Raw genomic sequence first — 14,352 nt, 5'->3', positions numbered from 1 at the left:
CCTTTGCCATGGACGGAGCCGGAGCTGAACACACGCACACACACACACCAACACACACACACACACACACACAGCACAGTGTTACTTGGTGAGAAGGGATTTGTCCCAGGGAAACTGGGGAAGGACACTGAGACTTTGCCTCCGGACCGCGCTGCTTCCTGACCCCGACAGCGGCAGGAGGAACTCAGACTGGGTCAGCTCCTGATCTGTCGCTGAGGCAGATACAAGTGCAGGCTTCACCACCTCGTTGGAGGAGGAGGGCGCAGACGTGGGGGCAACAGGGATCTGACAGAACTTCCAGTGAGGTTGGAGGACAGAGGCAGCGGTCTTTCTGCCAACAGACGCCTCCGTTCTTACAGAGCAGAGGACAGAGGACTGCAGAAGGGAAAGACAGCGGCTTAATCTGCTAGAGCTGCCACATTAGGCTTCGTTTGGGTTGGAACCGTTTCTCTCTAGGGACAGAAAATGTATTGATCTCGCCTCCTCATGCAACAGCTGCAGCTCAAATGACCAGGTCCTAATCTGATACCGATCCTTTATGAATGCAGATGAGATGTGATGTGTGAAATCTGCCAGTCCAAGACTGGGAAGCCACTGGTGAGGAACCAGCTCCACAGCACGAGGCCTGCGTGACGTTAGGTGACCTATGGTGCAACTGAGGTGCTGCACCGACAGACCGGGTCAACAGAACCAGAGCCACACTTCCTTCTTCCTGTCTGAGGATGTCGTGTATTGTTCCCTTTCAGCTAATGGGGCGATAACACCTCCACGTCTCTGCAGGAAGGAAGGCAGCAGCTATGAAACCATGTTGTGTTGAGATCAACATCAGCGGCAGCAAAACAAGAACTGCAGATTGTGGAATCGTTCTCTCCCTCTAAACTGAACCGTGGAATCACGTTGGATTTGTCCTAGGATTGTTGGAGTTGTTTTATTTGTGGCTGTGAAAAGAACCGTCTGCAGAACGGCTGCAGCCACGGCCACAGCGTCCTGAAGGGCCTCGTATCATAGCGTCCTATTAACCACTAGTGTGGTTAATAGAGGAGACACGCGAGTGAAGCAGGAGACAGGAACAGAGCAGGGAATCAAATCTACACCAGCTGCCGCTGTAGCTGGACGCGTTACTAACAGCTTGCATGTGTCCACACCCTCTGTTTATTCTACAGCGTTTCTGGTGAAGCACACACTCTGGTGACCTAATTATTACCCTGACCATCGCCCTGAGGATGAGTCAGGCCTGAACACGGACGAACGACAACCAGACCTGACTGGTTAAACTCGCAGACATGATCATTCTCTGGGAGTTCGTCTGAGTCGGGTCTGGGTGAATTATGGGACTGTTCACTGGCTCCTGCAGCTCAGCAGCAAACAGCAACAGCGGCCACAAGCGATGACTTTGTCCCATAAGCTGTTTAGAGCAGGGAACCGACAGAGCAGCACAGGATCTGGTCCCAGCCTTCAGTAACCACACAGAGCCCTCGGCCGCCCGTCTCTTTGCTGGTTCCCTCTTTAGGAATGGAACCCTGACGTACACAGTAAACACAGCCTGCGAGGCTGAAGGAGAAGCAGCTGTTTTCAGCAGGGAGCTGACCTTTTGACCCCACGGTGGGATCGGGTCGTTGTGACTTCAGTCCACTGCGGGGGACATTTAGTCAGTGTTCGGGTTGAAGGTACAGGCTAGGACTGTTCTTCTCCCTCCCTCGTCTCAGTATAAATTCAGTCTCTGGCCTAGTGACGCTGCATTTGACCACTTGGTCCAGAATCTGTGAGCAGACAAACCGAAAGCAAGTGAAACCAGCAGAAGGAAAACAAGGATCCTCTCGTGTGACAACCAAACAACTGTTCACATTCTTTTCTACAGGGTTCAAACCAGCTGCCAAGAGGAACGATTTAGCACAAACTGACCTGGAATCTGTTCCGAGTACACATCTCTTCACTGGCTTCGTGTCAGACGTGGAACTCTGCCAAACAGGAAAGAGCTGGAGGCAACATGTCACAGCCTTACACGTGTAAACGCATCTGGGACCAGCAGCTCATCTCTGGACTCTTCTTCTCTGATCATAATTAGTGTAGATGATAGTCTACACATCAGTTAAGCTTTGATTTGAGAATAAAGAAGCACACAAACAAAACCGTTACCGTTACGCTACCGGTTTGATAGGAGCCACAAGATGGCATTTAGATTCAATACAACTCAATGGACCTGGTACCAAGTCAAGTGGCTGAGTGAGCACACAGAGCAGCTGAGCAGATCCTCAGAACCAAGTGGACCTGGAGAACTCGCGTGGCGCCGACTCCCAGTCTTGAACCTGCTGACTGTGTAGTAGCCGAGCAGCTGCTGCTCCGTGAGGCTCTACATTAAAACCCACGTCAGGGCTCAGGCTCCTGGATGACATCACCCTTCTCAGTGATGATGTCATCAAGGCATTCAGCTAGAAACCACGAGCCCCATTCATTGACAAACTGCCTGCACCCAAAGCCGATTTATTGCACGTGTGAGAAGGTTGATCTCTGCTCTTTACAGATGGAAACCGGTGACGTGAAGAGACTGAAGGTTGAACTTACAGACTCGGAAGCCGGGTCCCTGCGACGCGTCTCGTGCTCCCGCTGGCGTGCGGCGGCTGCTGCTGCTGCTGCTGTACAGCGTGGTCACGTTGCCTCGCTCACAGTAGTTGACGCATTTGTCGTGGCTGCAGCGCACCTTGCAGATGGTGGGCGTGAACATCACCTGGATCCTCTCCATCCCTCCTCCTCCTGTAGCCTGCTGCCCATCGGCTGGCAGAGCAGAGAGGAGGATGAGGGCACAGGACAGGCAGCAGAGTAGAGGCTGCAGCATGGTGAGAGCGCTCAGCGTTTCTGAGCCTGTTGCATCGTCCAAACTCCCAAACCTCCGCCTTCTAGGGCTCTCTCTCTCTCTCGCTCTCACGCGCTCTCTCTCTCAAAACGAGTCTCAGGAAAAACGAAGGAAAGAAAGAAAGAAACGACCACACGCTGCCCCCCCTGTGTTTTTCTCTCCACACTACTGAACGAGAGTGAGCGAGTGGTAGAGAGATAATTGAAAGCAGTGTGCAGGTCTGGGCTCAGCTCCAAACTAAATGTTTAGCAGGGATCTGCTCCACCAGCTCGCAGTGATAGAGAGAGGGAGAGAGAGAGGGCGAGTGTGAGCGAAGCTCTCTCTGCCTTTGCTTGTTGCTCTTTTTTATGATGGCTCTTTTTCCTGGTATGAACAGAGAATCTGTCTCTGCACTTTCATAACAGGACTCCAGGACATTAGAGGATGTCAATCTGATGATGCAACCCTGGTTTGGGTTTCAGGGGCCTGAGCTCACGTGTTAAAGCTGAAAGTAGCTCCTGACTGTGGAGAGAAAGTGTCCCCCCGGCAGCCAGTGAGCAAGGCACCTTCATGCAGCCAGCGTGGGCGCACGTGAGCTGACGTCACGTCACGCTGGATTTCTCTACAGGAACACACGTTCATTTCAGCGGCTGGTGGAGCGTCGCTGCTCGAACATCTGCAGGAGGGATTTAAAGGCCTAAAGGCAGCTTACACAACCTACGCTCTGACAACCACACACCACAAAGTCCAGAACAGAAGAGGGTCCACACAGACGTGCGTTGTGTGGTGACCCCAGCGTCCTGCTCAGGCCTGGACCGCTCCATCCGCCAAACGGACCAGATGGAACATGAGCCCAGACCCGTTCTCAGGGACCGATCCAGTAGGGTTCAGGTCTGACAGAGCTCTGCTGTTTGTTTATTGAGCTCACACACTGACACACTGCAGACACACAACACACAGAACCACTGTCCACACGGACAGAGGAGCATGAGGCACAGCTCGAGCTCCGACCCGGACCGGACGCGGCTGGAGACGCTCATATTCACATCTGAGCTGAGACCTTATCCGCAGCTTCACACATTCCAAGCGTTCATTAATCAGGCATCGTCAACAGCGCTGCTCTGCCAGATACGACCTGTGTGTACAGTCGTCTGTCAGCGGCACCTTATCAGCTGTTCCCCAAGTAATGACCCGCGTGCTGTGGAATGTGAGGTAATACACCGTTAGCATGTCTGCACATGAGAGAACCTAACGCTGCCAGACTACACACACTGGAGCAGAGTGGAATAAATAAGAAAAAACAAAAACTACTTAGGAGTCAAAGACTTCAAACAAAAAGTCAAACTTTGGACTTTTGGATGAAAACCGCTCCGCCATTGTTTCTACTTAACCAGGTTAAATGTGGCTCTGTTTGCACAGGCGTACCTAATAAAGTGGTCAGCAGGCCTGTTTGTTCCCAGTGAATCCAGTGTGCGGTTGGGGACTGACCTGTGCGGGCGCTGACCTCAACGCTGTAACGGCCCCTCTGAGTGTGGAACGTGGACGCGGAGGACGTCAAGCCGCCCAGTTTGCTCCTCTCCTTCTTGATGCGCTGGATGAGCAGCGAGGCCAGTTTGTCTCCACGTCCTCCCTGGGTCAGAGCTGATCTGAGGAGCAGCATCTGGGCCTCCCTCACACTGTCACACAACCAAAAACACTGAATGGACAAAGGGGAGCTGCCATTTACACGCCGCACGGGCCTTACACACACACACACAGTGTCACACACACACACGCACACACGCACGCACACAAACACGCACACACACACACACACACACACACGCGCAAACACACGCACACACACACACAAACACGCACACACACACGCACACACAGTGTCTCACACACACACACACACACAGTGTCACACACACACACACGCACACACACACAGTGTCACACACACACACGCACCCACACACAAACACGCACACACACACACACAGTGTCACACACAGTGTCACACACACACACACGCACGCACGCACACACACACACACAGTGTCACACACACACACACGCACACACACAGTGTCACACACACACGCACACACACACACAGTGTCACACACACACGCACAACACACAGTGTCACACACACACACGCACACACACACACGCACGCACGCACACGCCGCACACACACACACCACAGTGTCACACACAGTGTCTCACACACACACACACACACAGTGTCACACACACACACGCACGCACGCACACACACACACAAACACACACACACACACACGCACCACCACGCACACACACACACACGCACACACACGCACACACAGTGTCACACACACACCACACAGTGTCACACACACACACGCACACACACAGTGTCACACACGCACGCACACACACAAACACGCACACACACACGCACACACAGTGTCTCACACACACATGCACGCACGCACACACACACACAGTGTCACCACACACACACACGCACGCACACACACAGTGTCACACACACACGCCACACACACACAGTGTCACACACACGCACGCACAGGCACACGCACGCACGCACGCGCACACACACACACAGTGTCACACACTGTCACACATACACACACACACACCCACACACACACACCACACACACACGCACACCACGCACACACAGTGTCTCACACACACACACCCACACACACACAGTGTCACACACACACACACACACACCAAACACACACAGTGTCACACCACACACACGCACACACACACACAGTGTCACACACACACACACCCACGCACAGGCACACGCACGCACGCGCACACACACACACACAGTGTCACACACAGTGTCACACACACACACACACACTCATACACACACACACACACACAGTGTCACACACACACACACATACACACACACACACACACACACACACACACACACACACACACACACACACACACACACACACACACACACACACACACACACACAGAAGCCTGGGAGGTTTAAACGGCCTCTTAACACCAGCTACTGAACTAAACTTTCAGCTGCAGGACTGGTGACGCGTCAGGACTCAGCATAAAGAATCCAGAGGGACGGTCAAATGGAGCAACAACGTCCTGCCACCAGGCAACAAAGAGCACCCAAACTGTCAGAACTTCAGCTGGGACTTAACCAAAACTCATCCAATGTCTATAGTCTGAATGCAGATCTTCTATAGTTTCCCACACTCTGGTTTGACCTCTAACCTCTATGACCTTTGGCCTCTGACCCTGGGGTTACATTCAGAAAAGCTCCACCCCTACAATAGAACAACCAACACCTTTGGGTTCTGGGACTGGACTGGACTAACTGGCAAAATGTGAAACCAGTCAGGCCGGGTCCACTAAGAGGATGTTGCACAATGGGAGACCTTTAAAAGGTCAGGAGTTGAGTGGATCCGGTCCGTGAGCAGGAGAACAGCGGCGCCTGCTGCCTGAACCAACACTGCAGAGCCACCAACCTGCAGCCCGGCAGCGTGGGCCCGGCCCATCTGGGCCCAAACGGTGGTGCCTCACTGAACCATGCTGAGCACCAGTACCCTCACCTCTGCAACAGTGTCTTCGCTCCACCCTTCACTTCCTTCCTCAGCTCCTCTGATGCATCCCGTTCTTTCTTCGTTCTCAGACCCGGCTCCGAGTCCAGACCAGGGGGTTCCGAGCCTCCCAGGGTCTTTGGATCCAGTCTGTCCTCCGCTTGCTGTTGTTGCTCAGTAGGTCCCAGGTTTGGTTCTGGACTCAAAGCTTCTGTCTCTGACGCTGTCCTCTCAGGGTCGGCCCATAAAACCGACTCTGCATTTGTGATGTTACTGGGCGTTTCCTTTGTCGGCGGTTCTGAGGCTTCTCTTTGCTCCGTTCTGGTCGGTGGTGCAGACTTCCAGTCCAAACCGTCCTCTACAGGAGTCTGTGAATCAGACATTGGCACGAACTCTTGGTTCTGTGAGTTTCCTTTGCGGAGTTGGAGATTGTTAATCTCTGGCTCCACTTCTGTCTTTGTTCGAGTTTCCACTGTTTTTATTTTGATCTCTTTACCTTGAGAGACACCTGGTTTTTTCACCAGATGATGAACCCAGTCCTTCTCCTCAGTTTTTGTCTGGGTGACTTCAAACCCACCAAAACCCGCCCTGGAGAAAGGAGTGTGTTCCTTGTTGAGGGTGTCCGCTGGAGTCCAGGTTGGATTCAGATCGGGGTTTTTTCCAGGTTTTGCTAAAACGGCAGCGGGACCAGAACTTGCTGCCATGAAGCTGGTCTCCGGTTTGGGTCTCTGAGGGTCCGGTCTGAGTTTGTGGGGTGTAGAGCACAGGAAGCTGGGGAGGGCTGACGGTGGGATGGACGGACGGCACCGGGGACTCGCAGCGGTAACCGTGGAAACCCTGTCGGCACACGCAGCGGTTGGAGCGCCGGCACAGCCCTCTGTTCTGGCAGCGAGGAAAACATCTGGCTGCAGACAGAAAGACAGACGTGAAATGAAACCTGCTCCGTGGTTCATCATGCCAGTTTGACTATCGCTGACCACACAGTAAAGCTGGTATTCATTCAGGCAAGTCCGGAGTCATAAAGCTGCTTTAAAATAGAAAATCTGTATGGTGTCAAATCAAACACATCTGCACCTGCGCACCTGCTTTTGAATTAGGAAGTTCCAATCTGCGTTTCCAATCTGTAACGTTGGAAGGTGAAGTAGAGACTAACAGCGTGTCGCTGGGACAGTAAAACATGAACATGTGTGAACCTGGACTGGTTTTAGGTGAGAACGAGACCAAACATGATGATAAAACGCTGGTCGGATGGAGTGCGATCGTTGCTACAGCAGTGCACTCTGGGATTTGGAGTTGTTTGTGTGATTTGTTGAATTCTGTAACACGCCTGCACATCCTGCTTGTAGTGAATGTTTCTACTAGATTTTATTCAGTAAGTGAAAGAAAACAACTGGACTTGCGGTTCCAGGTGAACTGGCAGCAGTTTTAGTTCAGAGGAGCTATGACGCGAGCAGCAGGAAACTCCAGCTGTTTTAACACAACCTGACAACTGTAACCGACAACATGCAGCTCGAAAGTGTTTAGAGATGAACCCAAACTCAACCCTTTGGGGTCATTTGGAGCCTGCAGCCACGTTGTGTATGGGCCGTTGGAGGCCCGGTTCACTGAGCCCATAAGAACTGTACACACATACGTCCTAGCCTCACCGTGACCTGCACCAAACATATGGGCAGAGTCAGTAAATCACTCAGTACTGTACATGTGCAGCGGCCCATGAGGTCCTGTACTCACAGTTGGTGCAGCTCCTGGTTTTCGTGGACAGACTCCAACCGGCACAGCAGCGGCGGCCACAGACGTGAGGCCTGCACAGACAGAGGACGGCTTCAACCAGCAGACACATCAGACACAACAATCAACACTTCACAGACACGTGTAGAAGCAAGCGGGTTTCAGGTGTGAAGAGGAGCCAAGCAGCTGATCAAGACAAGAATCCAGGCGGCATCAGCTGGCGCCGGTCCAGAGCGTTACCCGTCCAAACATCAGCGCAGTTCAGACTTCGGACTCCAGTTCTGGACACAACTCCGGCACGACTGACTTCGAACGGCGAACGTGGATTTCTCACACTGTAGCGCAGACAGTTACAGGGTCCGGTCGGGTCCAAGGTCCCAACGCGGATCCGGTGCGTCTCCTGTCCAGCTCTCAGCAGCTCATTTCACACAGTTTGCCTCGCGTCGTGCTCTCACTGTCTCCTGACGGGAAGGATTCCTCATATGTGTTTGTCACGTTCATCTGGATTATGACTCAAACGCAGCGTTTGTGGCCACCTCTGGTTTTTGTGACTCCATTTTCTTACAAAGAAAGTAGGAAAATCCCAGCATCAGGTGAAACATAATGTGCTGTTTTCGCCCACTCAAGTAAATTCCCTGGCTTTGCTGCTGAAAACGCTGAGGCGTCTGTTGCTTTCAGACATTCACGAGATCTGTGATGAACTGTGACACTTCCAGCCTCAGGTCTTGGTTAACGTGAGTCCTGCTTTAAATAAAGTGAAATGATGGAGCACATGGACGGACGGAACTGAGCTGGTGTTTGACCACATCCTGCAGACTCCAAACGAAGCAGCGTAAACCTGAACTGAGCTGGACGGATCCTTCAACGCCTCCAGGTGCTGTTGTTGATGGGAGTCAAGTGACGGATGAACAGTCAACACACACACACACACACACACACACACACACACACACACACACACACACACACACTCTAATCCTAAAGCCTGTGAACCTTGGTGTGTGTGTGTCAACAGGGCATCCTGTCTTCACATCAAAGTCCCGTGAGTCCGTTAACACCGAGCCCTGAGGAACGGCGTGCGGCCGTGAACCCAACCGTCGCGGGACGTGACCACAACAGAACATCTGGCTCCAGAGCACACGCGTCCCTCAGCCTCATGATTGGAGCTGGTCAAAAGCTGCTCTATGTGTGAACACGGTAGAACCGGGTTTGGGTTCACGCACGCGCTTCTTTCACCCATCACAAACACGTAATAACGTGATGCAGTGAATTATTGTTTCCTCAGTGTGACGCCTTCAAAGAGCAGCTGATTCCAGGGTTTTCACTGTGATGATAAGGTTGATAGGACGTTAAAAAAGAGTGTTTGTAAGGTTTAAACATGTTTCACTTCAAGTTCTTCTTTGGTTTAGTTATAAAACCAATAACTGCAGTCACTAAGAACCTTTAGAGGAAAGCGCGTGTTCACTGTACATCTGACTCATCACCTGCTCGACTACAGGCCGCATCACTCGACGTGTGCGCTCACCCACCCGCTCAGCGCGGCTCTTCTGTCCGGAACCACGCTGCCGGGACCGGCCTGCACCGCTCCGTCCCCCCGCTCGGGACGCTGCTGGGCGTCGCTGTGAAGACTGAGGATCCACACGCAGAAGAGCAGCGGCGCCATGTCTACGTCAGACCGGCTGCTGGCTCACGCGACGTCCACAGGGGTCCGGTTCTGGCTGCGGGACCTGATGGAGAGCTTGGAGCCAAATGAACCCTCCCCTCCCCCTCCCCTTTATACGGGTGTCAGCCAATAGGAGCAGAGGACAGAGGCCTGGAAGAGGAGGGGAGGAAAGGAGGGAAGGGAAGGATTGAGGAAAGGAGACCTCGTATTGCAAAAGGGGGACTTAAAATCACGTATAGAAAATGCATGCCAGATCGAAGCCCACGGCAGCTGCTGTGTTGTTTACTTTAGGCACTCATTAATTTGGTACCTGAACCTGTACATTGACAGTTTTACACTAGAAGTGATCTGAAGGCACTTTACAAAGTAAGGGTTTTTCACCTTTCAGAAATCCAAAAGGTTCACATTTGGCCTATTAATAAACCCACACCGCACGTTGGGCAGAATAATGTGTAGCGTTATCAAACTGTGCAAAGGTTCTGGTTCGTCCTGGAGCTTCTGCTCATAGGAGCTGGACCTCCTTTATTCGTATTCTTCTTTAGGCTTTTATCGTGAAGGCTGCGAGCGGAAATAGCGCTCGATGCCTTAACGTGACGCTAGTCTGGACGCTATAGCTAACCATCAACTTAAAATAGTGAGTAAACAGTTTATCAGAGGACAGTTGGTGTTGGTGTGTTTAGCGGAGCTGGTGTATTATCTGAGGTTGTGACACACACAGAGCTGTGGGCTAGCGGTGCAGTTGGAAGGTAGTTAGCCAAGTGGCTAGCCACAAAGCTAACAGAATGGACTTGTTTGACGACCTGCCAGAACCCACACAGACCACCGGTAAGTGCAGGTCACACACTCTTATGTTCTAGTGAAAGTGGTACTTATCGTTTCTGAACCAGCAGCAGATACTACTTAACCCCCTTTAGCTAGTTCCTGCATTTAGCGCAACGCTAGCATCTAGTCGAAGCTAAACAGAGTAGTTTAGCTGTAATTCACAGCCATGCACAAAAACCCATAAAGATCGATTAAACACAGCAACAGGAGGTTCACCAGAGGTGTAATTAGTTTATAAAATGATTTAAGTGCGTCAAGTGATATCCGAATTAAAGCACTGTATAATCTAAAATCTGGACCAATTTGCAGTCCACATGGAACAGCTGTTCAGTAACTTGTCTAACCTAGAAGCTCAGGATGCCGTTTACCGAGAATCCTTTAGAACCTGGACGCTCTTTGTTCACCCTTATTTTTTTTCAAATAATATATAGTAATCAATATTCATAGAAAAATCCTTCTACATCAAGAGTGTTTGAATGTAGAGGAGTGCAAGCATAATTCTAGATTGTAACGGTGTACGTTTTAGTTGCTTTGTTGTGTTGGATCTTCCCTCAGGTCCCGTTCCTGTTGCAGTCATAGATCAGCCACAATCCACTAAAAGCGGTGAGGAGGATGTGAAAAGTGTGCGAAGGAAACGAGAACATTCTGACGGCCACACTGACCAAAATGAGGAGCAGCCTGAGGAGATCAAGAAAGTTTGTAAAGAAGGTTTTCAGCTGTTCCACCACAATGTTTGTTTGCTTCTTTTCCTCTAATCCAAGCTTCCAGAGTGGAGGGAATGTCACATGTAGAGGTGAGTGTGAAGAATAACAACTGGACCCACACTGTGTGTTGTCATTGTTCAGGCCTCCCCACCTTGAAAGGTTATGTGGCTGCCAGGCGTGGGGAGCGGGAGGAGATGCAGGATGCTCACGTGTTGCTGCCAGACATGAGCAGTTGTCTGTCAACTCTGCCATCACAAGTGTAAGAAACCTTCTATTTATTCACATTCAGATTAATCATTTATCCACTGACATTGGTGGGATTTTATTGAACTGACTACTTAACACATTTTTTTCTTCTGCTTTGTATGGATTAGTCATTTCCAACAGTCACACTGTTGTTGTAATAGTCAGGTGATTTTTCGAGCAATACCTCTTACCTTGTATGGACAGTCTTTGGCTGATTAGAATGGTGTTGTATTGGAACCCTTCTCTTGTCTGTGACCGGACGTGAAGGTGTGCAAATACTTTGATGCTGCGTGTCTAACTTTGTGTGTGTGTCCTACAGGTCTCGTGTCTCATACTTCGCTGTGTTTGATGGTCATGGTGGAGCCCGAGCCTCTCAGTTTGCTGCCGAGCATCTCCACCACAACCTGGCAAAGAAGTTCCCCAGTGGTGAGTTCAGCTTGATAGATATGGTTTGCATGTAATTTTCAATATTTAGATATGCTTTGTACTGAAATTGTGATGATTTGTTGTGATGTTTTAGAAAATAAATGTCGTAAGGATTACATTTTAAATTTTTTTTCAGGAGATTCTGAGAATTTAGACAAAATGGTTAAGAAATGTCTTTTAGACACATTCCGCCAGACCGACGAAGACTTTCTGAAGAAGGCCTCCAGCCAGTGAGTTAAAAAAAAAAAAACCTCAGCTGTAGATCTTACAGCCTTAAACAAACTGAATATAGCTGAATGATAGACTTTTAGACATTCACTTTAAATTTATGAATCTTTTAAGAAATTTTGGATGATCTGTAGAATTTAATTGACAATCTTCATGTTTCATCACAATGATCTAGTGATACGTCACATAGTTACAGTGTAAGTAGGAGCAGATAATTATAAAGTCAACTTCTTGTAACTGTGTTCATTTGAAAAGTAGAACAAGCTTGAAACCAATATAAAGGGTCCCCAAGACTTTAAAACATCATGGTTTTATTTGTTAAACACATTAAATTGTGTTGTATCTTTATATTCAGTCTCACTTATCTCTTCTCTCTGTGTTGTGGACAGGAAGCCAGCATGGAAGGATGGCTCCACAGCCACCTGTGTGCTAGTGGTGGATGATGTGGTTTATGTGGCCAATCTGGGTGACAGCAGGGTAAACTGGGATTGACACTAGTTTTTATTATTATCATTATTTTCCAACATGTAAAAGCAAACTTATTTCCAAAGCTTATGGTTGTGTCGCATTTGCCTATAGGCGGTGTTGTGTCGGATGGAGGCAGCAGCAGAGGGTGAGAGCAGATCGGTGACCTTGGCCCTCACTAAAGAACACAACCCAACCATCTACGAGGAAAGGATGAGGATCCAGAGAGCAGGAGGCACTGTCAGGTACACAAGACTCGCAGACTTCCACACATATAATATAAAAAATATAATATAAAAAGTAGCAGATTTTAGCTATAGGCTAACCAGAAGGTGTAGTTTCCACAGCATTTAGCCTGGAAATAGAGGCAATAAGGTGTCTAGGGCCCATATAGTGAAGGCAGAATGTTGATAAACTAGCAAAACTTGTTAAAGCACAAACAGCACCTAAACCATTAATACATAACCATGAAAATGTCATAGTATGTAGATATGACTGGCATTATTATATAACACAAATCACACTATTATCTATTATTATTAGTATATATTATTATTATTATTATAGTAGTAGTAGTTATTTTGAGCACTGACTAATTTATTACATTCTCAAAAATAAATTCATTGTCATTCAGTGTCATTTCAGTGTGAAGAACCACAACGATATTTTGATGGTTTTACAAACTGTAGAGTGGTTCGTAAGGAAAAGTGTCACTGTTCGTGTTGCAGGGACGGCAGAGTCCTGGGCGTCCTCGAGGTGTCTCGCTCTATCGGAGACGGCCAGTACAAACGCTGTGGAGTCATTTCAACCCCCGACCTGAGGAGGTGTCAGCTCACAGCCAACGACAGGCAAGAAAACTACACACATTAAATGATGTCATGAAGTGAGCCATTTGCTCACCTCACATTACGTCCTCACCTGCACATTTATTAGGCATCGTCTGTAACCTACTCCTGTCCTGTGTCTCTACAGGTTTTTAATTCTTGCCTGTGACGGTCTGTTTAAAGTGTTCTCTGCTGATGAAGTTGTGAAATTCGTCCTTAACATCCTGCAGGTGCCTCTGCTCTTGAAATCTTGTCTTTACCAGATCCTGCTGCTTATGTCTTACCTTTGGCTACCGTAATAACTGTATTAGTGTGCACAATGAAATTGTGTACAATTATAAAGGTGTCACCTTTTTATATGTAGTTTTAATTTGTCATTAAGGAGAGGAGTGTGGAGCAGAAACCAGGGTTTGCGGAGGAGGAGCTGTGCTTTGAAGCTGCTTGCCATCAGCTGGCGAGCGAGGCGGTGAGACGCGGCTGTGCTGATAATGTCACTGTGATCCTGGTTTCAGTGTGCTTCTAAATACTGTCATCATCTTCTTTACAACTCTGTCTTTTTGTTTTTCCCATTTTTTTTAATAAAATGCTTTTGCTGTTAAAATCATGTGTTTTGCATCATATATAAATTTAATGAATAGTTATAAAAGGTAAGCTGTTCTTTTAGGCTTTATTAGATTAGTTACTTTAATATGTATAAGTGTCAGAATAGATGGGGTACAAAAATTTGATTCCATACATTAAAAATGAAAGTGAATTCCCCTTAGTGGTAACTAAAGGCTTACCAAGCTGCTGTGGCTGCAGTACCACCCCGGGCCGTGGGGTGGCG

General features: G+C 49.2%; 2 protein-coding genes across 3 annotated transcripts in view; one reads left to right on the top strand and one right to left on the bottom strand.

The window, feature by feature from the left end:
• The window catches only part of LOC114867883 (latent-transforming growth factor beta-binding protein 1-like), a 19,994-nt gene extending 12,604 nt beyond the window's left edge, over positions 1 to 7,390 (bottom strand). The window contains exons 1-4 of the mRNA XM_055513704.1: positions 6,433 to 7,390; positions 4,319 to 4,506; positions 2,563 to 2,772; positions 12 to 24 (exon numbers count right to left, since the gene is read on the bottom strand). Of these exons, the coding sequence (XP_055369679.1) occupies positions 12 to 24; positions 2,563 to 2,772; positions 4,319 to 4,506; positions 6,433 to 7,376 (1,355 nt within the window). The 5' untranslated portion in view covers positions 7,377 to 7,390. The remainder of the gene's footprint in view (positions 1 to 11; positions 25 to 2,562; positions 2,773 to 4,318; positions 4,507 to 6,432) is intronic.
• A 2,910-nt stretch (positions 7,391 to 10,300) lies between these two features.
• On the top strand, positions 10,301 to 14,127 carry ilkap (integrin-linked kinase-associated serine/threonine phosphatase). 2 transcript variants are annotated; one of them, XM_029171012.3, is made up of 10 exons: positions 10,301 to 10,636; positions 11,189 to 11,332; positions 11,479 to 11,596; positions 11,903 to 12,009; positions 12,146 to 12,239; positions 12,627 to 12,714; positions 12,817 to 12,947; positions 13,431 to 13,550; positions 13,675 to 13,756; positions 13,909 to 14,127. In XM_029171012.3, exons 1-10 carry the CDS (start codon positions 10,594 to 10,596, stop codon positions 14,047 to 14,049), a joined length of 1,068 nt encoding a protein of 355 aa, XP_029026845.1. In that variant the 5' UTR covers positions 10,301 to 10,593; the 3' UTR covers positions 14,050 to 14,127. The 2 variants fall into 2 exon arrangements, with proteins under 2 accessions (XP_029026845.1, XP_029026843.1); XM_029171010.3 differs by having other exon boundaries at positions 11,189 to 11,341.
• Positions 14,128 to 14,352: the final 225 nt, after the last annotated feature.

The sequence above is a fragment of the Betta splendens genome, chromosome 13 (assembly GCF_900634795.4).
Source record: "Betta splendens chromosome 13, fBetSpl5.4, whole genome shotgun sequence".
NCBI lineage: Eukaryota > Metazoa > Chordata > Actinopteri > Anabantiformes > Osphronemidae > Betta > Betta splendens.
Note: the sequence above shows the minus strand (reverse complement) of the source record. Positions and strands in the feature narration are given on the sequence as shown.